General features: G+C 45.0%; 2 protein-coding genes across 2 annotated transcripts in view; both read right to left on the bottom strand.

The window, feature by feature from the left end:
- Window positions 1-15,915, bottom strand: part of LOC140134109 (meprin A subunit beta-like) — a 50,006-nt gene extending 34,091 nt beyond the window's left edge. Inside the window, exons 1-3 of the mRNA XM_072154741.1 lie at window positions 15,753-15,915; window positions 14,412-14,492; window positions 6,899-6,948 (exon numbers count right to left, since the gene is read on the bottom strand). Of these exons, the coding sequence (XP_072010842.1) occupies window positions 6,899-6,948; window positions 14,412-14,492; window positions 15,753-15,915 (294 nt within the window). The remainder of the gene's footprint in view (window positions 1-6,898; window positions 6,949-14,411; window positions 14,493-15,752) is intronic.
- A 2,410-nt stretch (window positions 15,916-18,325) lies between these two features.
- RNF138 (ring finger protein 138) lies at window positions 18,326-26,373 on the bottom strand. Its single transcript, XM_072154680.1, has 6 exons — window positions 26,156-26,373; window positions 21,869-22,034; window positions 21,012-21,124; window positions 20,318-20,423; window positions 19,834-19,941; window positions 18,326-18,501 (listed from the first exon to the last, which is right to left on the bottom strand). Exons 1-6 carry the CDS (start codon window positions 26,329-26,331, stop codon window positions 18,433-18,435), a joined length of 738 nt encoding a protein of 245 aa, XP_072010781.1. The 5' UTR covers window positions 26,332-26,373; the 3' UTR covers window positions 18,326-18,432.
- Between the last annotated feature and the right edge of the window lie 834 nt (window positions 26,374-27,207).

Raw genomic sequence — 27,207 nt, forward strand, 5'->3', positions numbered from 1 at the left:
TACATTGACCTTCTGGACCCAAATGACATGGTTAGCATGGTTTTATACATGGATTTTTCTTAGGACTTTCAATTGTTTGTGTCACAATTCACTTAGAATAAAATCCAAAAATACACAATGCTTATTAAATTTTATGTATACAGGCGGTCCCCTACTTAAGAACACCCAACTTACAGACAACACCCAGTTACAAACGGACCCCTGGATATTGGTAATTTATTGTACTTTAGTCTTAGGCTACAATGATCATAGGTAACAGTTATCACAGGTGTCTGTAATGAAGCTTTATTGTTAATCCTGGATCTTATGACAACCCAACATTTATAAAATCCAATTGTCACAGAGACTAAAAAAAAATGTTGGCTGGGGTTACAATTATAAAATATACAGTTGCGACTTATACACAAATTAAACTTGAGAACAAACCTACAGAACCTATCTTGCACATAACCCGGGGACTGCCTGTATAAAGAGGCAATAACGACCCATGTCTTTGAATGGCTGCTTTACTGTATTAACAGAGCTTTAAAACACTAGCATCCATTTTACTAAATAGTACTTTTACATACTGTATATGCCAAATCTAGACCATAACTAAATATCTGAAATACATCCATACAAAAGTGACATATTTGAAGTGGATTATCTTACCAGACCACAGGCCACCAGTAATGAAGTTAGCGTTAGTAGCAGAGGAAAATTCATCAACACCATCATGAAATAGAAAATGTTGAAGGCATAGGGGACACTGAGAGTTTTAAACCATTCAGAGAATTTGCATATCGGTAATTTGACACATGTTGGAGAAGAATGTACTGTACATACTTTGTCATTTATCTGACAAATGTTTCCTGTTTGCATTGGACTGGGGATTATTGCAGAATCAATATATATTCTACTTTACATCATATTTAGTATCAGAGATAGTATATTATAAAATTTTTAGTTAATATTGGTTTTAAGAGGGGAAAAGAGGCGACCGGGGCGTGGAGTAGCCGCCTCGTGTAACCTCAGATGCGGCTACTCCACACCCCAGTAGCCGCATAAGTAAATTTGCATAAATGTCTGATAAAAGTTAACAAAAAAATGTGGGGACGTGGGGATTAGCCCTTAAAAGGGCTATCCTCACGTCCCATTGATCCACCTACCACCCAATCTACCTTTATAGGTAGATTTGTGGTGGTAGGTTCCCTTTAAACAACACAATATTACTGCAGGTAAATCTAACTTCTGTAAAACCAAACTGTATCTGCAAAAACGGTTAGACTCCATGACGATGGTCTGAGGGCTCGACGTCCACAGATTGGCATTTTCCAGAGAACACCAGGATTGGCAAATTCGCCACTGGCGCCCTGTGCTTTTCACAGATTAAAGCAGGTTCACACTGAGCACATGTGAAAGAAGTGACAGAGTCTGGAGACTCTGTGGAGAGCAATCTGCAATCTGCTGCCTGCAACATCCTTCCGCATGAATGGTTTAGCAGTGGGTCAGTAATGACGTGGGGAGGGCATTGTTTGGAGGGCGGCACAGCCCTCCATGTTGTTACCAGAGGTACCGAAATTAGATCCTTAGACCCAGGGGCGTTGCTAGGGTGGTAAAAGATCCGGGGCACGGGCCCCAATGCATGTGTATTGCACTTTCAGTAATGCCCCCCCTGTACATAACCCCCTCACATGTGGTTGTGCCAATAACAAGGTTACTTCTGGTATATACAGCTACAGAGAACACAGGATAAATCCCCATCACCACATCTTATGTTCCTCATTGTCCCTACATCTTTGTTCCCTGGCAGTGTTATCCTGCTGCTGCCCCTAACAATCTCCCCAAATACTGTAAGGCTGCGTCACACCTTTGTCTTGCATTTAAACAAAACCAGGTGCGTGTTACCCATCACATGTGTATTACTGGAAAATATATGTGATCAAACCAAGGCCTGTCCTAGTGCCATGTGTGAACACGCTCCAAGAAATGTCCCCCACACAGCCCCCCCGTAAGTAATGTCCTCACACACAGCCCCCCCCATAAGTAATGTGCCCCACACAGCCCCCCCCATAAGTAATGTGCCCCACACAGCCCCCAGGAAATAATGTGCCTCACACAGCCCCCCAGTAATGTCCCCACACAGCCCCCCCAGTAAGTAATGTGCCTCACACAGCCCTCCAGTAAGTAATGTGCCTCACACAGCCGCCCAGTAATGTCCCCACACAGCCCCCAGTAAATGTGCCTCACACAGCCCCCCAGGAAATAATGTGCCTCACACAGCCCCCAGTAAGTAATGTGCCTCACACAGCCCCCCAGTAAATAATGTGCCTCACACAGTCCCCCCAGGAAATAATGTGCCTCACACAGCCCCCCAGTAAGTAATGTGCCTCACACACAGCCCCCCAGTAAGTAATGTGCCTCACCCAGCCCCCCAGTAAGTAATGTGCCTCACACAGCCCCCCCAGTAAGTAATGTGCCTCACACAGCCCCCCAGTAAGTAATGTGCCTCACACAGCCCCCCAGCAAGTAATGTGCCCACACAGCCCCCAAGCAAGTAACGTGCCTCACACACAGCCCCCCAGTAAGTAATGTGCCTCACACACAGCCCCCCAGTAAGTAATGTGCCTCACACAGCCCCCCCAGTAAGTAATGTGCCTCACACAGCCCCCCAGTAAGTAATGTGCCCCACACAGCCCCCCAGTAAGTAATGTCCCCACACAGCCCCCCAGTAAATAATGTGCCCCACACAGTCCCCCCGTAAATAATGTGCCTCACACAGTCCCCCAGTAAATGTGCCTCACACACAGCCCCCCAGGAAATAATGTGCCTCACAAAGTCCCCCAGTAAATGTGCCTCACACACAGCCCCCAGTAAATAATGTGCCTCACACAGCCTCCCAGTAAATAATGTGCCTCACACAGCCCCCCAGTAAATAATGTGCCTCACACACAGCCCCCCAGTAAGTAATGTGCCTCACACAGCCCCCCAGTAAGTAATGTGCCTCACACAGCCCCCCAGTAAGTAATGTGCCTCACACAGCCCCCCAGTAAGTAATGTGCCTCACACAGCCCCCCAGTAAGTAATGTGCCTCACACAGCCCCCCAGTAAGTAATGTGCCTCACACAGCCCCCCAGTAAGTAATGTGCCTCACACAGCCCCCCAGTAAGTAATGTGCCTCACACACAGCCCCCCAGTAAGTAATGTGCCTCACACACAGCCCCCCAGTAAGTAATGTGCCTCACACACAGCCCCCCAGTAAGTAATGTGCCTCACACACAGCCCCCCAGTAAATAATGTGCCTCACACAGCCCCCCCAGTAAATAATGTGCCCCACACAGCCCCCCAGTAATGTCCTCACACAGCCCCCCAGGAAATAATGTGCCTCACACACAGCCCCCCAGGAAATAATGTGCCTCACACACAGCCCCCTAGTAAGTAATGTGCCTCACACAGCCCCCCAGTAAGTAATGTGCCTCACACACAGCCCCCCAGGAAATAATGTGCCTCACACACAGCCCCCTAGTAAGTAATGTGCCTCACACAGCCCCCCAGTAAATAATGTGCCTCACACAGTCCCCCCAGTAAATAATGTGCCTCACACAGCCCCCCAGTAAATAATGTGCCTCACACAGTCCCCCCAGTAAATAATGTGCCTCACACACAGCCCCCCAGTAAATGTGCCTCACACAGCCCCCCAGTAAATAATGTGCCTCACACACAGCCCCCCAGTAAATAATGTGCCTCACACACAGCCCCCCAGTAAATAATGTGCCTCACAAAACCCCCCAGTAAATAATGTGCCTCACACAGTCCCCCCAGTAAATAATGTGCCTCACACACAGCCCCCCAGTAAGTAATGTGCCTCAGACACAGCCCCCCAGTAAATAATGTGCCTCACACAGCCCCCCAGTAATGTGCCTCACACAGTCCCCCAGTAAGTAATGTGCCTCACACAGCCCCCCACTAAGTAATGTCCCCACACAGCCCCCCAGTAAGTAATGTGCCTCACACAGCCCCCCAGTAAGTAATGTGCCTCACACAGCCCCCCAGTAAGTAATGTGCCTCACCCAGCCCCCCAGTAAGTAATGTGCCTCACACAGCACCCCAGTAAGTAATGTGCCTCACACACAGCCCCCCAGTAATTAATGTGCCTCACCCAGCCCCCCAGTAAGTAATGTGCCTCACCCAGCACCCCAGTAAGTAATGTGCCTCACACAGCACCCCAGTAAGTAATGTGCCTCACACAGCACCCCAGTAAGTAATGTGCCTCACACAGCCCCCCAGTAAGTAATGTGCCTCACACAGCCCCCCAGTAAGTAATGTGCCTCACACAGCCCCCCCAGTAAATAATGTTCCCCACACAGCCCCCCAGTAATGTCCTCACACAGCCCCCCAGGAAATAATGTGCCTCACACAGCCCCCCAGGAAATAATGTGCCCCACACAGCCCCCCCAGTAAGTAATGTGCCTCACACAGCCCCCCAGGAAATAATGTGCCTCACACAGCCCCCCAGTAAGTAATGTGCCTCACACAGCCCCCCAGGAAATAATGTGCCTCACACAGCCCCCTAGTAAGTAATGTGCCTCACACAGTCCCCCCAGTAAGTAATGTGCCTCACACAGCCCCCCAGGAAATAATGTGCCTCACACACAGCCCCCCAGTAAATAACGTGCCTCACACACAGCCCCCCAGTAAGTAATGTGCCTCACACAGTCCCCCCAGTAAATAATGTGCCTCACACAGTCCCCCCAGTAAATAATGTGCCCCACACAGTCCCCCCAGTAAATAATGTGCCCCACACAGTCCCCCCAGTAAATAATGTGCCTCACACAGTCCCCCCAGTAAGTAATGTGCCTCACACAGTCCCCCCAGTAAATAATGTGCCTCACACAGCCCCCCAGTAAGTAATGTGCCTCACAAAGCCCCCCCAGGAAATAATGTGCCTCACACAGCCCCCCAGTAAGTAATGTGCCTCACACAGTCCCCCCAGTAAGTAATGTGCCTCACACAGTCCCCCCAGTAAATAATGTGCCTCACACAGCCCCCCAGTAAATAATGTGCCTCACACAGTCCCCCCAGTAAGTAATGTGCCTCACACAGTCCCCCCAGTAAATAATGTGCCTCACACAGCCCCCCAGTAAATAATGTGCCTCACACAGTCCCCCCAGTAAATAATGTGCCTCACACAGCCCCCCAGTAAGTAATGTGCCTCACACAGCTCCCCAGGAAATAATGTGCCTCACACAGCCCCCCAGTATATAATGTGCCTCACACAGCCCCCCAGTAAATAATGTGCCTCACACAGTCCCCCTAGTAAATAATGTGCCTCACACAGTCCCCCAGTAAGTAATGTGCCTCACACAGTCCCCCAGTAAGTAATGTGCCTCACACAGCTCCCCAGTAAGTAATGTGCCTCACACACAGCCCCCCAGTAAGTAATGTGCCTCACACAGCCCCCCAGTAAGTAATGTGCCTCACACAGCCCCCCAGTAAGTAATGTCCTCACACAGCCCCCCAGTAAATGTGCCTCACACAGCCCCCCAGGAAATAATGTGCCTCACACACAGCCCCCCAGTAAATAATGTGCCTCACACAGCCCCCCAGGAAATAATGTGCCTCACACAGCCCCCCAGTAAGTAATGTGCCTCACACACAGTCCCCCAGTAAGTAATGTGCCTCACACAGTCCCCCCCAGTAAGTAATGTGCCTCACACAGTCCCCCCAGTAAATAATGTGCCTCACACAGCCCCCCAGTAAATAATGTGCCTCACACAGTCCCCCCAGTAAGTAATGTGCCTCACACAGTCCCCCCAGTAAATAATGTGCCTCACACAGCCCCCCAGTAAATAATGTGCCTCACACACAGCCCCCCAGTAAATAATGTGCCTCACACACAGCCCCCCAGTAAATAATGTGCCTCACACAGTCCCCCCAGTAAATAATGTGCCTCACACAGTCCCCCCAGTAAGTAATGTGCCTCACACAGCTCCCCAGGAAATAATGTGCCTCACACACAGTCCCCCAGTAAGTAATGTGCCTCACACACAGCCCCCCAGGAAATAATGTGCCTCACACAGCCCCCCAGTATATAATGTGCCTCACACAGCCCCCCAGTAAATAATGTGCCTCACACAGTCCCCCCAGTAAATAATGTGCCTCACACAGTCCCCCAGTAAGTAATGTGCCTCACACACAGCCCCCCAGTAAATAATGTGCCTCACACACAGCCCCCCAGTAAATAATGTGCCTCACACAGTCCCCCCAGTAAATAATGTGCCTCACACAGTCCCCCCAGTAAGTAATGTGCCTCACACAGCTCCCCAGGAAATAATGTGCCTCACACACAGTCCCCCAGTAAGTAATGTGCCTCACACACAGCCCCCCAGGAAATAATGTGCCTCACACAGCCCCCCAGTATATAATGTGCCTCACACAGCCCCCCAGTAAATAATGTGCCTCACACAGTCCCCCCAGTAAATAATGTGCCTCACACAGTCCCCCAGTAAGTAATGTGCCTCACCCAGCCCCCCACTAAGTAATGTGCCTCACACAGTCCCCCAGTAAGTAATGTGCCTCACACAGCCCCCCAGTAAGTAATGTGCCTCACACAGTCCCCCAGTAAATAATGTGCCTCACACAGCCCCCCAGTAAATAATGTGCCTCACACACAGCCCCCCAGTAAATAATGTGCCTCACACAGCCCCCCAGGAAATAATGTGCCTCAGACAGCCCCACAGGAAATAATGTGCCTCACACAGCCCCACAGTAAATAATGTGCCTCACACACAGCCCCCCAGTAAATAATGTGCCTCACACACAGCCCCCCAGTAAATAATGTGCCTCACACACAGCCCCCCAGTAAATAATGTGCCCCACAATGTTCTCCCCCTTCCCTAGTCCCTATCATGTTTCTCACCTCACAGATGCAGCTCTCTCTCTCTCTCTCTTTCTGTGCGCTGCTTTCCCCTGCAGGTCATGTGATCATGACATCATCACAGGTCTTTCAGCCTCTGGAACTCCCGGAGGCTAGGTCCTTGCAGGGGAAAGCAGCGCCTGCACTCGTTCTCATCACGATCTGAGGACACAGATCGTGATGAGAACGAGAGGGAAGGAATCTCCCGGGCAGCGGGGCAGATGATCTGCTGACCCGAGGAGATTCGGGGCACTGGCAAAAAGATCCGGGGCACGAGCCCCGGATCTTTTGACCTAGCGACGCCCCTGCTTAGACCCCTTGTGAGACTATGTACCGGTGCTAGAGTGTGTCAGCAGTTCCTGCAGGATGAAGGCATTGAAGATATGGACTGGCCCACTGGTTCCCCAGACCTGAATCCATTTGGGGCATCATGTCTCGCTCCATTCACCAACATGACGATGCACCACAGACTGTCCAGTAGTTGACAGATGCTTTAGTCCAGGTCTGGGAGGAGATCCCATGGGAGCCCATCCACAACCTCATCAGGAGTAGAAGCGATATAAACTTCAGCATGTAGTATATGAGGAAGCTACCTATCAAATGGGGAAGAACTACTGGCCTGCCACAACCATGCTCTTTGTATCTACATGACTCATGAATATGGTATCCCTACTTTAAAGACAAAATAAAATAATTTTAAAAATTCCAAATCCATCAAGTTTTAACCTAATGGTACCCTAATAGTGCATCAATGGACTACAATCAACTACAGCCGCAGTACATAGCCATACATGGAGCTACAGCCGCAGTACACAGCCATACATGGAGCTACAGCCGCAGTACACAGCCATACATGGAGCTACAGCCACAGTACACAGCCATACATGGATCTACAGCCTCAGTACACAGCCATACATTGAGCTACAGCTGCAGTACACAACCATACATAGAGCTACAGCCGCAGTCAGGGCCGGTTCTAGACAAAGTGGGGCCCTGGGCAAAACTAAAAGTGGGGCCCCAAAATAAAACCAGTCACAGTAAGCAAGAGGCTGCTTTAGTATGGTAAAAGAAACTGTAATATGGGAGAATTTTATAGGAGATAGATAGATGATAGGGAGATTTATGGGCAGCATGGTGGCTCCGTGATTAGCACTACAGCCTTGCAGCGCTGGTCAACATCTGCAAAGTTTTTGTATGTTCTCTCTGTGTCTGCGTGGGTTTCCTCCGGGTCCTCCGGTTTCCTCCCACACTCCAAAAAATTTGGGGAGGGGGACCGATATTTTCTGAAAGCAGACACTTGCCCCATTTTCAAAATTGCATCAAAGATTTTATAGACGTAGGCGCCTTCATGCAATTTTGATTCAAATTGAAACATTTTATTAAAAATACTTAAAATTTGACTTTGATGGCAAAAAATTTGATCCAAACAGAAAATATTTACCTTCACATCTCCTAAATGTAATACATGGACATTTGTAGAGTTCACAAATGTGCCCTATTGATATGTTCACATGAATAAATCCACATAATATCACTAAAACTGTAATAACTAGAGATCTGCTTTTCAGCTAGACATTTTTAGACAGTCACAACCTGCAAAATATATCAATAAAACAGAATAAAAAGTAAAGACGCCATAAAACCTATAGAATTTTGAAAGCAGACAACCAGGCGATGCATTTGGCAATTAACATTCAAAATTTCCTCTAAAATATGTACAAATCCAGATACTTATATAAAGAAAATCTACTTTCCTAAAAAAGTAAGATGTGAGGAGATCATACAGACCCCACATGTGTATATTCACCAAAATATGCAGCAAAGGGAACTGCAGAAAATTCACACAGATGTATCATTGTATACTCCCTTACACAATGGTAACCCAAATAAATAACTATATATCCATAAACCTCTCTAATGAGATAATAAAAGTCACGTTTAGATGTGCGCCATTGTATTAGCTGCACAATAACAGAACCCTCCCCGCTTAGTGAGAATGTCATAACATAGGTGTAAATAATGGAGGATGATGGGAAATAAAAACTTTATACCAGGACATGTGTGTGTTTTTGGTGTTACATATAACTTTTCGGACATGTTCTGGTCGCGTGTAGTCACATTAAGCGAAGAGGATTGAATGTTCATCGTATCAGTCAATTTTCCCAACAAAAAATAACTATCACAAAATAAAAGGGAATAAGAGAGAAAGGGCCACATTTATCACTTTTGTGCGCATAGGTGTAGTAGTTGTGCCTAAATTCTGGTGCACTGTTTTCCAGAATTATCACAAGCTTTTACAGAATTAGCACAACCATCTGTGATAAGTATATTTTCTGCCTCTTATTAATCACTTTACTTTAACACAGTTTAGGCGCAATTTTGGTGCAGTTTCGGCGTAATGTTAGATTCGGGCACTTACATGTGATCCTGCTACAAGCTCCTCTCTGCTCCTCCCACAGCCCAGCATGAAGATAACACTCACAGCAGCACCCAGGTGTGTGACACCCAGCACCCAGTGATCTCCTCAGCAGGGGCTTCTCCTGGAGGGGATCCCCCAGTGCTGGTCTCCTGCTGCACCCCTGTAATTCTGCACAGTATCCCCCAGTACTATGTGCAACATTCTGTAACGTTCTCTTCTCTCTTGCTTTGAGCTCAGGATTCTGCAGAATGTTTTGTAAATAGAAGGTGATGAAGTGTAAATAGAGTCTGCAGCTCCTGTCTGCAGAGTATCTAATGACTGTATTATCTGTACTAGTGTCTGCAGAGTATCTCATGTCTGTATGATCTGTTCTAGTGTCTGCAGGGTCTGGATGAGCTTTTCTGCTAGAAATGAGCTTTTCTGCAAAGGGGCTCAGTGCTTTCTTCTCAGTTAACGCCAGCTCCGGGCTGGAGTGTTTTTGCGCCCGTTTTTGCGCCTAAATGAAAAGTCGCAAGTGATGAATATCATTAGGCGCATCAAAACATCTGGATTGCTAGGATAAATGAGGGAAAGCTGGTTATTTTTTGCTGCGCAGCTAGCATTTAGTCACATTTAGTCGCAAAAATGGCACAAAAAATGGTGCACCTGAATGAAAAGGCGCAAAAACAACAGAAAAAAACGATTGATACATGTGGCCCAAAGTGTGTTCTTAGATTTGCATAGAGAAGGGTTAAAAACATGAATATTAGTTGATATTATCCCTTCTCAAAATGTAGTAACATATAAAGTGAATATTTCCTTTATCTGTGAGGTGCAGCAGCTCCTGTGTCCAGCAAATACTCCCTGCAGCCTGATGGCTAAAAATCTGGAGATGGGGGAGACACTTCAGGGGGCTGTATCTCTGGTTCTGTGACACATAGAACCTCACTTCTTTTTTCCTATGAAAGAAGAGAGTCTCCTCTTTTATATGAATCTAAATTTGTGTTTCTAAAATGCAGAAAAACGGAGATATTAACTGTTAAACTGCCGTCGGAAGTTATATTTATATATAAAAATGGCACCTGATATCCTCACTTTAAACCTGAATATCTCTGGATCCATAGCACCTAGAAACACAATTCAAGATTCATTTGAAAGAAGAGATTCTCCCCTTTCTCCCTGGGGGCCCTGGGCAATTGCCACCTTTGCCTACCCATAGCGCCGGCCCTGGCCGCAGTACACAGCCATACATGAAGCTACAGCAGCAGTACACAGTCAAACATGGAGCTACAGTAGCAGTACACAGCTATATATGGAGCTACAGCCACAGTACACAGCCATACATGGAGCTACAGCCGCAGTACACAGCCATACATGGAGCTACAGCCGCAGTACACAGCCATACATGGAGCTACAGCCACAGTACCCAGGCATACATGGAGCTACAGCCGCAGTACACAACCATACATGGAGCTACAGCCACAGTACACAGCCATACATGGAGCTACAGCCGCAGTACACAGTCATACATGGAGCTACAGCCACAGTACACAGCCATACATGGATCTACAGCCACAGTACACAGCCATACATTGAGCTACAGCCGCAGTACACAGCCATACATGGAGCTACAGCTGCAGTACACAGCCATACATGGAGCTACAGCCGCAGCACACAGCCATACATGGATCTACAGCAGAAGTACACAGTCAAACATGGAGCTACAGTAGCAGTACACAGCTATACATGGAGCTACAGCCACAGTACACAGCCATACATGGAGCTACAGCCACAGTACCCAGGCATACATGGAGCTACAGCCTCAGTACACAACCATACATGGAGCTACAGCCGCAGTACACAGCCATACATGGAGCTACAGCCACAGTACACAGCCATACATGGAGCTACAGCCACAGTACACAGCCATACATGGAGCTACAGCCGCAGTACACAGCCATATATGGAGCTACAGCAGCGGTACACCGCTATACATGGAGCTACAGCCACAGTACACAGCCATACATGGAGCTACAGCCACAGTACACAGCCGTACATGGAGCTACAGCAGCAGTACACAGCCATACATAGGGCTACAGTCTCAGTACACAGCCATACATGGAGCTACAGGAGCAGTACACAGCCATACATTGAGCTACAGCCGCAGTACACAGCCATACATTGAGCTACAGCCACAGTACACAGCCATACATGAAGCTACATCTATAGTACACAGCCATACATGGAGCTACAGCCGCAGTACACAGCCATACATGGAGTTACAACCGCAGTACACAGCCATACATGGAGCTACAGCCGCAGTACCCAGCCATACATGGAGCTACAGCTGCAGCACACAGCCATACATGGAGCTACAGCCGCAGTACCCAGCCATACATGGAGCTACAGCTGCAGTACACAGCCATACATGAAGCTACAGCCGCAGTACCCAGCCATACACGGAGCTACAGCCGCAGTACACAGCCATACATGGAGCTACAGCCGCAGTACGCCACATTAGAGCTCCCTTCATCTTGAGAGTAGCAGCTGTCTCTCTATAGTTATGCAGAACTACATAAAGTCTCATTAAGTGATGCCAAATAGTATGTGTCCTATTTGAGCATAGGTCTATAACACAAGTAATGAGAACACCCAGTTGTCACATTATGCATACAGAGAAATACTTAATCCAGGATTTGGAGAAAAATGTGTCTTGGGATTGTTATTTAGTCTTGTATATAGTCACTGTTTAGTCACAATATACATTTTTTAGCACTCTCTAGATTTCGCTCTTAGGTGTGTCTCTCATCTTAAGGTTGGTGGATAAAGTAACCAAATCTTTTCTGCCTGGGGCTTGCAGTAATGTCACCTGTGTTACTATGACCAAGGTTGTACAAATGTTGTATTTTGTATGGTTCTGGTACTGTATTTGTGTACTGAGCTTTGCAGTGCAGTTGACAGTTTTGCAACTAATATGACTAAAGGGGCTGTGCCTCAGTACCAGTCTCAAAAGTGCCCAAAAATCAGGCTTATTTTTTTATGTAATCTAAACCAACTAATAGAAGGTGCAAATTTATACTAAAAAGACTTATACTACAACATATTTATCATCCAGATTTATACATCACAAGGCTGGATGATACCTGGTGCAGTATAAATCTGTCCGTCTCTGTTTACTCTGTTAAATGTTGAATGCTTCCGATAAATCTGCCCCAGAATTTATTAATTTACATGAAAGGTGGGACCCAAAAAAGATTTTCTCTGGTCGGCCCAAGGTACTCCAGTCCGACACTGCCTGCGACATGCTCCCCAGTTAAATACCTGTCCCAGCGGTGCAAATCCCGAAAATGTTGGAAAAAAAACTACGTAAATGCCTTGTCAATTACCTTGTTACCTACTCCTAACCTCCAATGCATTTCCCCACCTCTGTGCTAGACACCGTTGGTAACAACAGCAGAGCTTTCACTGAGCAGCATTGTGAGTTAGAATTTAACCTGCAGTGCTGCTCAGTATCAATCTCTCTGCACTGTTACACACTGTTTGATTGGTACCCTCATAAATGATGGCCTCCTGGACTTCCCCAGTGATAGTTGGCCACATGGAGCACCCCATTGATAGATGGCTACCTGGGCTACTCCTATGAGAGATGGCTACCTATGTGAGAGATGGCTACCTGGGCTACCCCTGTGAGAGATGGCTACCTGGGCTACCCTCATGAGAGACGGTTACCTGGGCAACCTCTGTGAGAAATGACTACTGGGCTACCTCTGTGAGAGAAGACTACTGGGCTACCCCTGTGAGGGATGACTACTGGGCTACCCCTGTGAGGGATGACTACTGGGCTACCCCTGTGAGAGATGACTATTGGGTTACCTCTGTGAGAGATGGCTACCCTGTGAGAGATGGCTACTGGGTTACCTCTGTTAGAGATAGCTACTGGGCTACCCCTGTGAGAGATGGCTACGCCGGAGAGAGATGGCTACCTGGCCAAACCCTGTGAAAGATGGTTTGAAAACAAAATAGGCAAGTCTTAACCTTAATTTTAATACAGGTGAATTGCTGTGCTTTTATTTTGATGGTTTCTCAGATTTTTTTAAGAATATGTTCAGCTTTCTGGTTGTTCTCAAAGGGTTCATTGTAATGGTATTGCTGTATTAATGTAACTACTAAAGTCTTCAAGTCATTTCCCCTGCAGTGAAAGCCTCCTGTGTATCTCCAGTGTGTTCCCATGTACCCTGCGTTCCAGGTTGTGCATCCTGAGGTCCGTATCCTGAGGTCCGTGGCTGTGTATCCTGTGGTCCGTAGCTGGGCTCCGGTCATCCTGTGCTCCTGCTGTGCCTTCCAGGGTTCCAGCCATCCTGTACTCCTGCCATCCTGTGCTCCTGCTGTGCCTATCAGGGTTTCAGCCAAGCGGTGTCTTCAGTCCGTGCCAGAATTACCAGTGTTCCTCTGTGTTCCTACTGTCATCCCAGGCTCTGACTGTTTCCTGCATTTGTTAACTTGGCTGTCACTGCGGGTCTCATACCAACCCCCACGGTGGTCCAGAGGGTCCACAGACTCTTCCCAAAGAGACTTTCCACACTCCCTGGAGTGGCACACTTACAAATAAAGAAAAAGATACCAGCTCACCACCCCGTAAATGCCTCCTGTGTCGGATCCGGCACGGGCCACCCTCCTGCTAGGGCACGTAACAATCCAGAAATATAATCACGGTCCAGCCAGGTTTCCGACAACATATAGCTTTTATTCGGTTACATCATAACCACTCCATGAAACAATCTTTGATAGTCAACGCGTTTCAAGCGGTATACCCGCCCTTACTCATGACAAATATAATATGCAGTGCAAACGATACAATCATTTAAAAGCCCCGCCGCCGAATCCGCCCCCGCCCCCAAATCTACACGTCACTTCCGGTTTCCGATTTGAATATTAAACAGTGGGCGTCGTTTCCGCGGTCAGGGTAAGTATTGAACTCCATTCACATTGTCCAATAGATTAAGGGAACACAAGTTCTTAGAAACTTTGTGTCAAAAAGATCCATTGTCAAATGGAGAATCGTCCTGCGGCAGGAACAGCAAATACTTCTTAAAGATGGACCGGTGTGCCATAACAAACAGCTTGCTTCCGTCTCTCCCGAGTAGAATTGCGGTGCGGACGGCATCCGTGCCGCGGGGCGATCTCCTCCCATGACAATTGCTAAAAACAAAGATATGAAAAGATATTAAAAACAATAATAAAGATGTTATATTGCAGAGAAGATGCATACAAGAAGAATAGATAACCACATCTTTCCAGTAGACTCCAGAATATAGACAAAATCGGGGTGATCAAACAAATACACTGTTGAATAATTTCTATACCACATCACCACTCATCTGTGTTTGTAATAGTACATAATCTCTTTTTTCATGTTTAGTCCCTGTGGATAGCATGTATCCAAATTAATCCAGAACGCCTCCCGGTTATTTAATGTATCAGTTATGTTGCCACCTCTGACTGGTTTTGGTATTTGTTCTATGATAAATATTTTTAAACAATCAGTGTTGGCTCTGTGCTCTGTCAAGAAGTGTTTTGATGCTGCTGAAAGATTCCTACCCTCTGGATGTGAAATATCATAGAGATGTTCTAAGAATCGGGTTTTAAACTTCCTCGTCGTTTGGCCTATGTACACAAGGGTGCATGTTGTGCACATAATGAGGTAGACTACGTTTTGGGAATCACAGTTTACGAAACCTCGTATTAGGTATTCCCTTGTGCCTGTGCTGTCGAAAAAAGATTTTTTGTTATTGACAGCATATTTGCATGTTCTACATTTGTTAGCCCCACATTTAAAAAAGCCTTTTGTAGACAACCATGATCTTTTCTTGGATTGATGGTAATTGAATAATGATGGGGATAGCAAGTTACCTAGGGTTTGTCCCCTCATTTTTTTTAAAGGGGGGGTTTACTGTGGATATTTTATTCTTGAGTTATTTCTGCTGCTGGACAAAAGTTAGGGGCCTTGGCTTTCATTATCCTTATATTGAAAATGCCAAAGACATAGGGTCATCATAGGTGTATGGGAGGCTATAGAAAAAGGGGTCAGTACGGGCTGCAGTTGAGTCAGTGGGCGGAGGAGATTGCGCTTCGTGGGATGATTCCAAAAGGTGTGGGAGGGGTGTTCAGCTGCAGAGTGCCATCCACATCTTCTACATTGTGATATATCTGGACGTTAGTCAGTGTGGACGGTTACATGCAGTTAGGGAATGTGATAGTCTTTCCTAAATAGATGGGTTATAAGAGCATGTTTGAAGTTCACCATTAAATTACTTTTATGAACAGTACAAGATGTCGGTTTGGATAGAGGAAGGGTTTTTTTTTTTCTCAAGTCGTGTTTTCAGGTCCCATGGGACACTTAATCTTCCACTGATCTTACGGCTTGTGTAAAACAGCCCCAAGAAACATGTAATAAAGTGCCTGGGTTTGGCATAACATTAGGGCCCTGGCATATCTGTTGGATCCATTCAAAGCTATACTGTTCATCCAGGCCCAAGGCTTGCAGGAGCTTCTTCAAAGCACTTTGTTTAACATCCTCTGGGAGACCACCTATTCTTATTAATCTTCCACAGAATCTCCTCATCTTCGCTGAGTGCCCTTAAGTTCTAATTGTTTTCCAGGGCTTTAAAAAGGCTTGGGGGAATTCTTTAAGGGCTGCAACCAAGTTTTCCAACTCGGTGTAGTGTGTAGTGGCATTGTTAGAGATGGGGCTTCAAAAAGATGGCGCCACCATCTTGCCGAGGTCATCAGGGAGCGGCAATCCATCGCCATGACAGCCTCGGGTCTTCCAAAGACCCGAGGCTGCCTTGTTTTAACCCCTTCGTTACAATGTGCAATCAGCACAACCAAGGGTTAAAGTACCCTAGGGAGTCTGAAAAATAGTAAAAAAAGTTTAAAAACCTAAAAATTCAAATCAACCCCCCTTCCCTAGAAGACATAAAAATAAACAGTAAAAATCATAAACACATTAGCTATTGCCGCATCCAAAAATGCCAGAGCAAAATATAAAACGGCTTTTCACTGCGTTTAACCCCGTAACAGAAAAAGTGTCCAAAGTCGAAAATGGCACTTTATTTTTAAAAATATAAAAAAATTCAATAAACAGTGATCAAAAGGTTGTACAGTCCTAAAAATTATAACATTGAAAACATCAAAAGTTGCAAAATATGACACCAAATTTTTGAGGCAGAACACAGTAAGGAACACTATGGCCATACAGTGAGGGACACTTCCCCCGTGTTCCTTTCTTCTTCCCAGAGTTGTCTGCCCCATGTAACATGTTGTGCTTGCAGCCATTTTGCTAATAAAGTGAAAAGAAAAATTCGAAAGTCAATCCCACGAATCACTGTAAACTGCTTCGGAGAGAGGATTGAGGCAACTCAAAAATATAAACCTCAGTCGCATGATTGAGTGCCGACGCCATTTTTCAAACGCCAAACATCTCTAAAAGCAATTTCCGCCACCAATTAAGAAAGCTGGAAAAATAAGATCAGAATGCAGCAGAATTGGAAAATAAAAATGAATCTTTTTATACTTCTCTATCCCCTAGTTCTGATCATTCGCATTTGTTTTGCAGTATATTGTCTTTACTACTTTCTTGTAAGTTGTTGCAGAAGGGCAGGCCTCGAAACCTCTGTGAAGCTCTCAGTAGTCATGAAAAAAGATTTTATGCCACAATCTTGGGAAGGGTTCACATATTTACAGTAAATGGGTGTTAAGGATAGGTCATCAACAGCAAAAATGTAATGCATAAAAGGTTGCTACATGAAAGGAGACTGCTGGGAATAGGGGAAAATCTGTGTTTTGGGGTAAGTAATTGGCTTAGTAATAGAAAACAGAGGGTCGTCATAAATGACGCATTCTCAGATTGGGTTGAGGCTACCAGTGCCAGAGGGGTCAGTATTGGGCCCCTTTTTCTTTTATATTTTTATTAGTGACCTTGTAGAGGGTTTGGGGAATGGGCAGAGCAATGGCTGAAGAGGTTTAATGTAGATAAATGTAAAGTAATGCACTTGAGCCATGAAAACAAAATGTACAATTATGTCCTAAACAGCCAATTATTTGGTAAAACTGCACAAAAAAAAAAAAACACTTGGGGGGGGTAGTTTAGTGGTGGATGGTAAGCTTCATTTTAGTGACCAGAGCCAGGCAGCTGATGCTAAAGCAAATTAGGGAATAGATTCTCATGATAAGGACATAGTTTTGCCCTTATACAAATCACTGGTCAGACCGCACATATATGGAATATTGGGGCAGATTTACTTACCCGGGCCCATTCGCGATCCAGCGGCGCCTTCTCTGCGGTTGATTCAGGTCCGGCCGAGATTCACTAAGGCAGTTCCTCCGCCATTCCACCAGGTGGCGCTGCTGCGCTGAAGAGCATCGGAACGTGCTGGAGTTCACCGAGGCCGGCTGAGTGAAGGTAAGTGCAAGCTCCGCGACACATTTTCCGTTTTTAAATGCGGCGGGTTTTCAAAATACATCGTTCGGCCACACCCCCCGATTTCTGTCACGCGCATGCGCCAAAATTCCGGGGCAATACAGGGAAAAATCGGAAATATTCGGGTAACACGTCGGGCGAACGCAAATCAGGCCCTTAGTAAATGACCCCCATTGTGTTCAGCTTGGGGCACCAGTGTAACATAGTAGAACTGGAATGAGTGCAGAGGAGAGAAACCAAAAGATTATTAGGGGGAAAAAAAAAAAACACTGAGGGGTGACCTCATTACATGGGCAGAACAAGGATCTTTTGTTTAATTCATAAAAGTTGGACAAAAGGGTTGATTAATTTTTCCAGCCTTATATATTATGAAAGGGTATGTAGCCTTAGAGTGGGGAAACCAAAGTATTTATTGTCAGCCAGTGAATTTGTCACTTCCTCAAGTTATTGAGCTAAAGGATTTGTCTTGGAACTTACTTCTATGCTTCCCTGGCTGCAATCATAAGCAAGATAGTTGGTAACATCAAGTAAATAAATACAATTTTATAGGCACTTATTCTATTAAAAGGTTTTAAAATATTTTATTATACACCAAATACAATACCCCAAATGGCCATTTGTAACATTTATAGAATCTTTAAACTTTATTACTTCATGTAGTCAGTAGAAAAATTGATAGGATTTCTCAATTGCAGCTTGGAACTGAGCTTCTTCATCAAGGTAGACATTCTGTGATTCACATAAGAAATACAAACAAAGTAATAAATATCTGGGTGATTTGTCAAGTAAAACCTCAATTATAGTAATTAAAAGGTTTACCCAAGAACACGAGTGGCAAAGAAAAAAAAAAAAAAAGACGCATTTCTACCTTGCTCCTGCGTCACCTGGTCATTGTTGGGTTTCAGGCACTGTATTCAGCCTGGAAACCAGAAGTTTGCCCTGTGGCCTCCACAAAGCAGAGAGCAATAAAGGAAGCAACATCCCTCCATCCCGGAAAGGGACACCCACCCGAATCTCTGGTCTGGTGAAGCACACAAATACTGGTTCCTTAGCAGCATACCCCCAATGTTTCAAACTTCACGCCTTTCTCTTAAAACCTTGTTAAGGAGGTTTGAAGGCATCACAGTTCCCAAATTAGAGCTCCAAGGGGTACTAGATCCTTTGTTTAAAAGGTTACACACGTAGATTTCCACAATAAGAAATGCTTCTGCTGTTTTATGATTGCAAGCCTGCCCCGGCCAAAGGCTAGAAGACACTTCTTGCAGGAAATATTGGGTATATTGGGTATACTGCCATTGAAACATAACCCGACTTCAACCATACCTCTACAACTACATACAGGTAGAATACATTTAGGATATTATTAAATCCATTTAATTAGGTTATATGCCATTTTTGCAGCACAGTATCAAATATCTTTTGTGTGTGGTTATCATTAAAGACCCATCAGTATAGGGTATAAATGTCTGATCATTGGGATTTTACCTGGGGTCCAGAAGCCCTCCAAAGCTACCCTGTTTTAAATAAGACTTTGGTCTCTGACATCTGTAACACCCAGTTCACACTTGAGTCAATGGTTTCTACTAGACTCTTTGAAAATGCGGAGTGTAACAGAAAGAGAAAGCCCAATAATGATCCATTTGTTACAGATTTTCCTCAAGGTTTTCATTCTTAGTGTTCCCTCTGACCATAGCAGTGCTCTGTAAATATATTTTTGTTTGTACATGTCCCTGATCTGTTAAGTGCTGCCGAGTGTAAGGGCAACATATATATTTCTTGTTAATAATAAAATAACTATAACATTATATTATGTTCATGCTTACACATATATTAATAGTGAAGAGAAGTAGTTCAGCTCACCACATTTTGTCCCCTGCTATTAATATGGAAGGAAACCTTTTGTACATTGACGTCTATAGGGAATGAGACCTTCCATTTTTAAGTTTTTGATATGCCATCAAATTTACAAGAGCAAATGGGGAACAGGTTTCTTACTATTGCTTCAATGCAATTATTAGTTTATAAATGTTACGGTAATTCCTTTTTTCTTTTGATACTTACCATAAACTCTTCATAATTAAATTGGTGTCTAGCATTTAGGTGTCCTACAATGTTCCCAGTTATCTGACTGGCATCACCACAGGGCAAAGCAGAGCATATAGGGCACACCTGTAAAAGCAGAGTCACAGCATTACTATTTGCCTTCTTGATCAGTGCAAGGTTTCACCTTTTGCATTATAAAAGGTGAATTTCTTTGTCTACTTAGTTTATTTTTCGATCAAAAAAATAAATAAATTTTGGTATACGCGGGACCAAAAGTGGAGTGAATATCAGCTAATGTTGTGGCAAGATATAAAAGAATCTGCCAGAAGATTTGAAACAATTTGAAAACAATGTGGATCTTTATAAAAGCTACATAAAAATGTGCTGAATCACCCGAGATTGTAAAGAGGTTCCAAAGCTTTTATAAGAAACTTGTATAAAATTCTGTAAAACTGGTTTAACCTGTCCAAGTATAACATTTGTACAATAGTTACATATTTACCGCTTCTGCAACTTCAAAATAATGCATGAAGTTACAATGGTCCAGTAACGCTTTTCGGTTCAGGTCTCCGTGTTGGCATAGTGGGCACTTATATGTTGTGTCAGATCTGAAAAAATAACAAATATCAAATAAACAAATTATTGAAGGCAAACTTAATAGGAAAGCAACCACCTTTTACATGTACATACAACACTGTTCTTAGCACTTATGGAAGCCAAAAGTGAATGAAGCTTTTTCCAAGGGCCACAGGAAAGCTACATAGGCCTTTTATCTTGCAAAATTCTATTTTGCTACAAGTCATAAATCTGAGTTCTGATTGGTTGCTATAGGAAACAAAGGACATTTGGATTTGTATTTGGATTATGCAAATACGATAAGGAGTCTGTTCCGTCTGGAACAGATATACTGGTTTTGTATTAATCCTGCATCATGTTATAAGGCTTGTTGTTTGATGTCAAGAGAGCTGCCTTACAAGGTAGCTAAAAGAGGAGTTATTTTCTGGAAAATATGCTAATAAGTGTCCAGGATGGGATAAGTCTTCGTTATCATATCTTGTACACCAGATTTCTGGCATTCAAGATAGGTGGAATTCCTGCTGCATGACCAGGAATAGTGACCAGTGGTGGCGCCAACATTATTTGCTAGCACCCTGTGTACTAAGGGACAATACACCCATAATCTTTATCCAACTTACGGTTTGGTAGAAAATGGGTCACTCTGCAATTTTGTATCTTTGGATGCAGTTCCAAATTCCTCCTGGTAACTCTTGCAGGATTTGTAGTGAAGTCGCATGTAGGATAATTTTACCTATAGAGGGATATAGGGGAGATTTATCAGAAGCAGAGCAAAACGGTTCTAGTTTCTCATGGCAACCAATCAGAGCACCGCTTTCCTCTTCCCACAGCAGTTTATAAAATTAATTAAACGGGAACCCGTCAGAAATTGGTCCAATAAACAATTACCAGTTTGTTTATCAGCTTTACAACTTCGAGATCAAGTTTCCTTCATGGCCCAGCTTGGTTCCATCATCCACAAAGTCAACGTTGACGTGAGATGTACTGTAAATGGGTTGTATAAAGTTAAGGAAGCAGAGAGTTTAACGTGGAAGTCAAGCTATCCCTGCCTCAGAACACCTCCTCCCCTGTGATTGACATCATGCACAGGACTTCTGGTTAGTGATTTCTCTGGGTGCAGGACCATCAATTATAATGAAGGTGGTGTCCTGAGAAAGAGAAAGCTTGAATTCTGTATTAAAATCTTCGCCTCCTTGACTTTATACAACCAATTTATACTCACTTCAAAGTTGATTTTCTGGATGTTTCCACCACACTGGGACATAAAAAAAATCCTGATCAAGAATGTGTTCAGCTGCTTGACAAAATACTGGTAGTGGTTTATTAGGTCAATTTCTGCTGACAGGTTCCCTTGAACACTTGCATTACATTACAGAAAAAAAAAAATGGACGCAAACCAACTCAAACTTGGTAGTAATGATAGCATTTTATTTTGTTCTTGAACAAAATGTTCGAAGAAAAGTTGTAGTTTTCTTACCGGTTTCCCACAATATGTACAACCTAGTGAAAGGATCCTCATTTTCAGCTCAATGTCAGAAGCTCTTGTTGGTGCAGATCTTTCCCATCTACTTAAAGTTCCACGGCAGAGAGGACAATGGGCCCCACTTGCTTTAATAGCCATCAATAAGCATTTTCTGCAAAAGCTGTAAAGAATTATGGATTTTTATTTTCCACTTTTGCAAAAACAACTAACCTTCATACATCGTATCAGAGGAGGGTAGTCATCAAGGTTACAAATTGGTTTCTGGGGTATACTCTTGGAAAAGCTGCATGGTTGAGGGTGCGGTCACACGTGGCATTTGTATTGCGATTACAAAACCAATGCATTGCAAGGTGGAGCTCGGCCCAGTCGCATTTGTGTATCCATTGAATGCGATCGGTAACCTGCAACCGGTGTCTTGGGAAATACCAAGTGTTTGTTACCAATCGTGAATTTGATCAGAGCCGGATTATAGGCGGGGCTCCCGTGGAGAACACCCCGGGGCCCACACCACATTACCCATGAATAGGCACCCCACCAGTCCTGAACAGTCAGTGACTCAGACTGGCTGTTTCCATGTGGGATCCGAAGTGGACTATGGCAGCCTGAGTACGGCCATTTCTAGAGATAGAAATGATCTATGAAAATGAGATCCAGATTACTGGCATTGGAGTCTGGACATTAGACAGTATTATGTGTCACTGTGCTAGGCCATTAAGTAGAAACAGTAGCCTAGGCTTTCCTTGGGCTAAACACTGTGGAAATGTAATTTCTGTCATCATGGATCTCTAAAGAAGCATTACAATTTCCAGGGAGCAACATTTACTTTATTTAAAAAAAAAAAAAAATAGTGACGAGGGCCCCCACCAATTTGCTCCCCGGGGCCTCCACTGCTCTTAATTCAGCCCTGTGATTGTAATTGTGTGATGACGTCAACCTGCAGTTTGATCCTGGCGCCGCCTAATGTCATTTGTCGCCTGCACCGGAGATGTGAAGAAGCCGCCAGGAGGAGAAAGTTATTTACTGGGGACAGCACTGTGACTATTTGGGGAGGGGACATCTCTAACTACATGGGGGCAGCACTGGCTACTGGGGTGTGGGGGCTGTACTGTGTCTACATGAGGGCAGCACTGGCTATTGGGGTGTGGGGGAAGCACTGGCTATGAAGACTGCAGGCACAGTGGCTAGTGGTTACCTGGTGCAAGCAAATTGACTATTACCACTGTAGGGGCATAACTCTGATCTCTAGGGGAATAACTGAACACCATTAAAATCGTCATAAAAAGGTGGGGGAAATTATGATAAAATGAGGAACCTAGTGGGTTTTTTTTGTTGCTGTTGTGAGCTGGTTTCGGGCTGATATAAGCTACCATATCCTCAAGATAGAAAAAGATGAAAGAATTCCTCAAAAGAATTTCTGACCAAAGAAGTCATGTCCGAGTTTCTGGATTTACAGCAAGTGCTGGTATTACACTATTTCACAATTCTACACTTAATACACAACACTTGGTTTTGGTTCTGTTTTCATGTACATTTTTTTTTTTAACACACATACATGGCTTACGTGACTGAAGGGGTTGTTCAGGCTTTTTTATGTTTTTGTTTTACCAGTGGAGTGGGAAGGCTGTAAAAACAAAAAAGTAGTTGTATACAGAGAGGCAACAGTGATGCGACAACCACAGCGAGCTCCCCTTTCCCTGCGCTCTGTGTAAGCATTAAATGAACAACAGCCAGGACCTGCAGCTCCTCCACTCTGGTTACAATGTCACTGCTGCACCTCTGTACGCCTCTGGCACATCACTGGTGTTAACATCACCCTCCCTCTCAGCTCTGACAACCCCCTCTGATTAGGAACGGCACCAGTGGCGTAACTAGAAGCTGATGGACCCAGTGCATAGTCTGTGCCAGGCCACGGCTATAATGTATGGTTTATAGTAATAGCCTCCTCATATGGAAAAGGGACACCGTAAGGGCCCAGGTGTGATCGCAACCTCTGCACCCCCTCATTTTACGCCCCTGGACGGCACTGTATTTGTTAGCTTCTCAGTAACATAAGGTTAGCATGGCCAGGTTTAGTGTGATTAGGGAACACACTTTGGTTCCTGGTGGTTACGTTCACACGCTGCATTTAAATTAAGTTTAGGAGTACAATTCAGCACAGAGGGAAGGCTTTCTCCTGCATGTGCACTACACCAAACATGTCTTTTAGGGTAAACAAAGATGCGATCGGGAGAAACTCCATCCCACTGTACAGGAATTGGGCTCCTATATTTATTTAAAATGCATTGGGTGAACGCAGCCTGAGGGTGCAATTCACATGATGCGTTGCGTTTTTTGATGCGTTTTTGTTGCATTCTGAAGGCTTCAGTCTTTGGAATGCATCAAAAACGTGACACAGCGCATTGTGTGAATGCGCCCTGAAGCGGTTTTTGAATCTAATGCTAGGAGTGGTTATTTGGAGAGACTTCTCCTGGGTCCAGCCCTGCTCTTAAAGTAACATGCTGGGGGTATAGGCAGTGGCATTACCTTGACGTCACTAATAGAGGGCTTCAGCACAGAGTGCCTAGAGCAGGGATGGTGAACCTTTTGGAGTCAGAGTGCCCAAGCTACTTCCAAAAACCATTTATATGTCGCAAAGTGCCAACGTGACATTTTAGAAGTAACTTATTGATCCCTGCTGTATCACAGGTTTTAATCGTATTGGCGTCTTGAGTTCACCAATACAATAGATAGATGATGGTGAAATTTGTATTGTAGCTTTCCTCCATGTTCCCCTGAAGAGGAAGTATCAGGGGACCCAGAGAAGGAGCTCCAATGACAATCCTTCTCTAGTCACACCTGCTTGTTCCTCCTCTAGTCCTGGCAGCCAAGGATGTTGCTTTAAAATAGTGCTGAGCATGGCACATTCTGGTCTGTATTGGATCACAGGAGAAAGCCTTGAGTCCTGTCTGGCAAACTCTGTGTTGGGGTAAAGGCCCGAGTGCCCACAGAAAGGGCTCCGAGTGCCACCTCTGGCACCCGTGCCATAGGTTCGCCACCACTGGCCTAGGGCATCATCAACACTCAATACAGCCCTGCAAGGTTTTTTTTTTTTTGAGACTTTAGTCTGAAGAGTCAAACAAAAGTTTAAGCACTGGGCTGGAGTGCAAAACAAATTTAAAAGTCGCAAATTGTCACAGTTACGCTAAAAAGTAAAAAAAAATAAAAAATATTGATAAATGACCCCCATGGTGCTAGTTTCCAGTAGCATACATTTAAGTGTAAGCGCATATGTGATCTGGAGCAACTACTACCCAGTGAAGCTGAATTATATTACACCTTTTTATGCCACATTTTTATTGTGGCTTAATGCCAAAAGTGCAATAAAACTATGCAGCTGCTAACAAATTGCAGAAATGCTTTTGTACAGTCTACTACACAGCTTGGCTACATGTGTAAGGGCGCGTTCACACGTTGCGTTTTAACCTGCGTTTTCATTTCGTTTGAAACACATATACAACAGCTGAGGAGGGGTGATTTGCCTAATTACATCACTGTTAACATTTCTGTTTACAAAACGCATCGTAAACGTGATGTTAACGCATGCGTAACAATGCGTTAACGCATGTGTTTTGTTAACGCATGCGTTAACAAACGTAAAAGGTCATGTAATTAGGCAAATCACCTCTCATCAGCTGTCTTATATGTGTTTCAAACGCAATGAAAACGCGACCAAAACGCAACGTGTGAACGTGCCCGAAGGGTGATGGCACACATGGCGTTTTGAACACTTTTATTTGTCCATTTTTAAGCAGTCCGTCGAAAAAAAGCATGCGTTTTTGAAAAATGCTTCAGTTTTTTCACAGGTTTGACCAATTGTGCTTTTTTAACACATGCGGTTTTGACAGACTGCTTAAAAATGGGTCAAAACGCGTTCACATGTGCCGTCACCCTAAGGCCGGCGCCACACGTGGCGTTAAATTAACACAAAACACCGGCTGCTCGTTCCCGATCGCAGGCGTTTCCATAGAAATGCCGATGCGATCGGGCCGAGGCCCGCCCCGGTGGGCGCGACTTTGTCTGCGTTTGCAAGTGCAGACAAAGCGCCACGTGTGGCGCCGGCCTCAGGCTGTGTTCACACGTAAGGCAAGGCAAAGCAAACCCCCACTTGCATAAGCAAGTGGAGCAAGCACCACCTATCGGTTTTGCCTTGCATTTCAAAATGCAAAGCAGACAGCACGTGTGAACACAGCCTAATAGCATCCTGAAGTTATCCAGATATGAAGGGCAAAAGCATTTACTCACACATGCTGACAAGTCTGAGTCCGGACTGGTGTCTGAAAGATTTCCTGACAAACTGAGCAGCTGAAATCCTCTGCTTCATGATTTTCAGAGAAAACAGACGTTAATGCTTTTGCTTCTGCCATCTGAGTCCAGGAGATATTTCTGCTTTTAAAACCAACCTGTACTGGAAACAACATGAACAACGTTTACCAAATTCTTAGAAGCCTGGATTTCAGTGGGTGCTATCTGAAGATTTATATCACCTGAGCACCATATTGCATCCAATTGGTCCTTAAACCTATGAATGAATTAAGGCCCCTTTTACACTGACGAGTGTGATGCAATGAACTCGCATCACACTCGAAACGCATGCTGCTCGGATCGCACGAATGCTGCAAACCGGGACTGAACTGACATGCTGAGTTCTATTCCGGTTTGCAGCGTTTGGGGTGTGCGATCTGGGCAGCATGCGTTGCGAATGTGATGCGAGTTCTTTGCATCACACTCGCAAGTGGCCTAAGGGTGAAGACACACGTGGCGTTTTTAGGCCGTTTTTGAGCCGTTTTTAGTTAGTGCGTTTTCACATCGTTAAAAACGCATGCATTAAAAACGCATGCGTTTTTTGAAAACGCATGCGTTTTTGACAGGTTTGACCAATTATCTTAATTCAAACTGCTCAAAAACGCATGCGTTTTTTACGATCTGAAAACGCACTAACTAAAAACGGCCCAAAAACGGCCTAAAAACGCCACGTGTGTCTTCACCCTAAAGCCGGCGCCACACAGGGCGCTTTGTCTGCGCTTGCAAACGCAAACGCAGACAAAGTCGCGCCCACCGGGGCGGGCCTCGGCCCGATCGCATCGGCGTTTCTATGGAAACGCCTGCGATCGGGAACGAGCCGCCGGTGTTTTGCGTTAATTTAACGCGAAACACCGGCGGCTCGTTCCCGATCGCAGCCGTTTCCATAGAAACGCCGATGCGATCGGGCCGAGGCCCGCCCCGGGGGGCGCGACTTTGTCTGCGTTTGCAAGCGCAGACAAAGCGCCCTGTGTGGCGCCGGCCTCAGGGTGATG

This window comes from Engystomops pustulosus, chromosome 5 (assembly GCF_040894005.1).
Source record: "Engystomops pustulosus chromosome 5, aEngPut4.maternal, whole genome shotgun sequence".
Classification (NCBI taxonomy): Eukaryota; Metazoa; Chordata; class Amphibia; order Anura; family Leptodactylidae; genus Engystomops; species Engystomops pustulosus.

Excerpts from the sequence above, each read along its gene's own strand:
- RNF138 (XM_072154680.1), bottom strand. The coding sequence starts at position 26,331 with ATGTTGTTTCCAGTACAGGTTGGTTTTAAAAGCAGAAATATCTCCTGG. Across the intron at positions 21,125-21,868 it reads GTACATATTGTGGGAAACCG|GTAAAATTATCCTACATGCG; the intron begins GTAAGAAAACTA and ends ATCCCTCTATAG. Across the intron at positions 19,942-20,317 it reads ATTTTGAAGTTGCAGAAGCG|GTGTGCCCTATATGCTCTGC; the intron begins GTAAATATGTAA and ends CTGCTTTTACAG.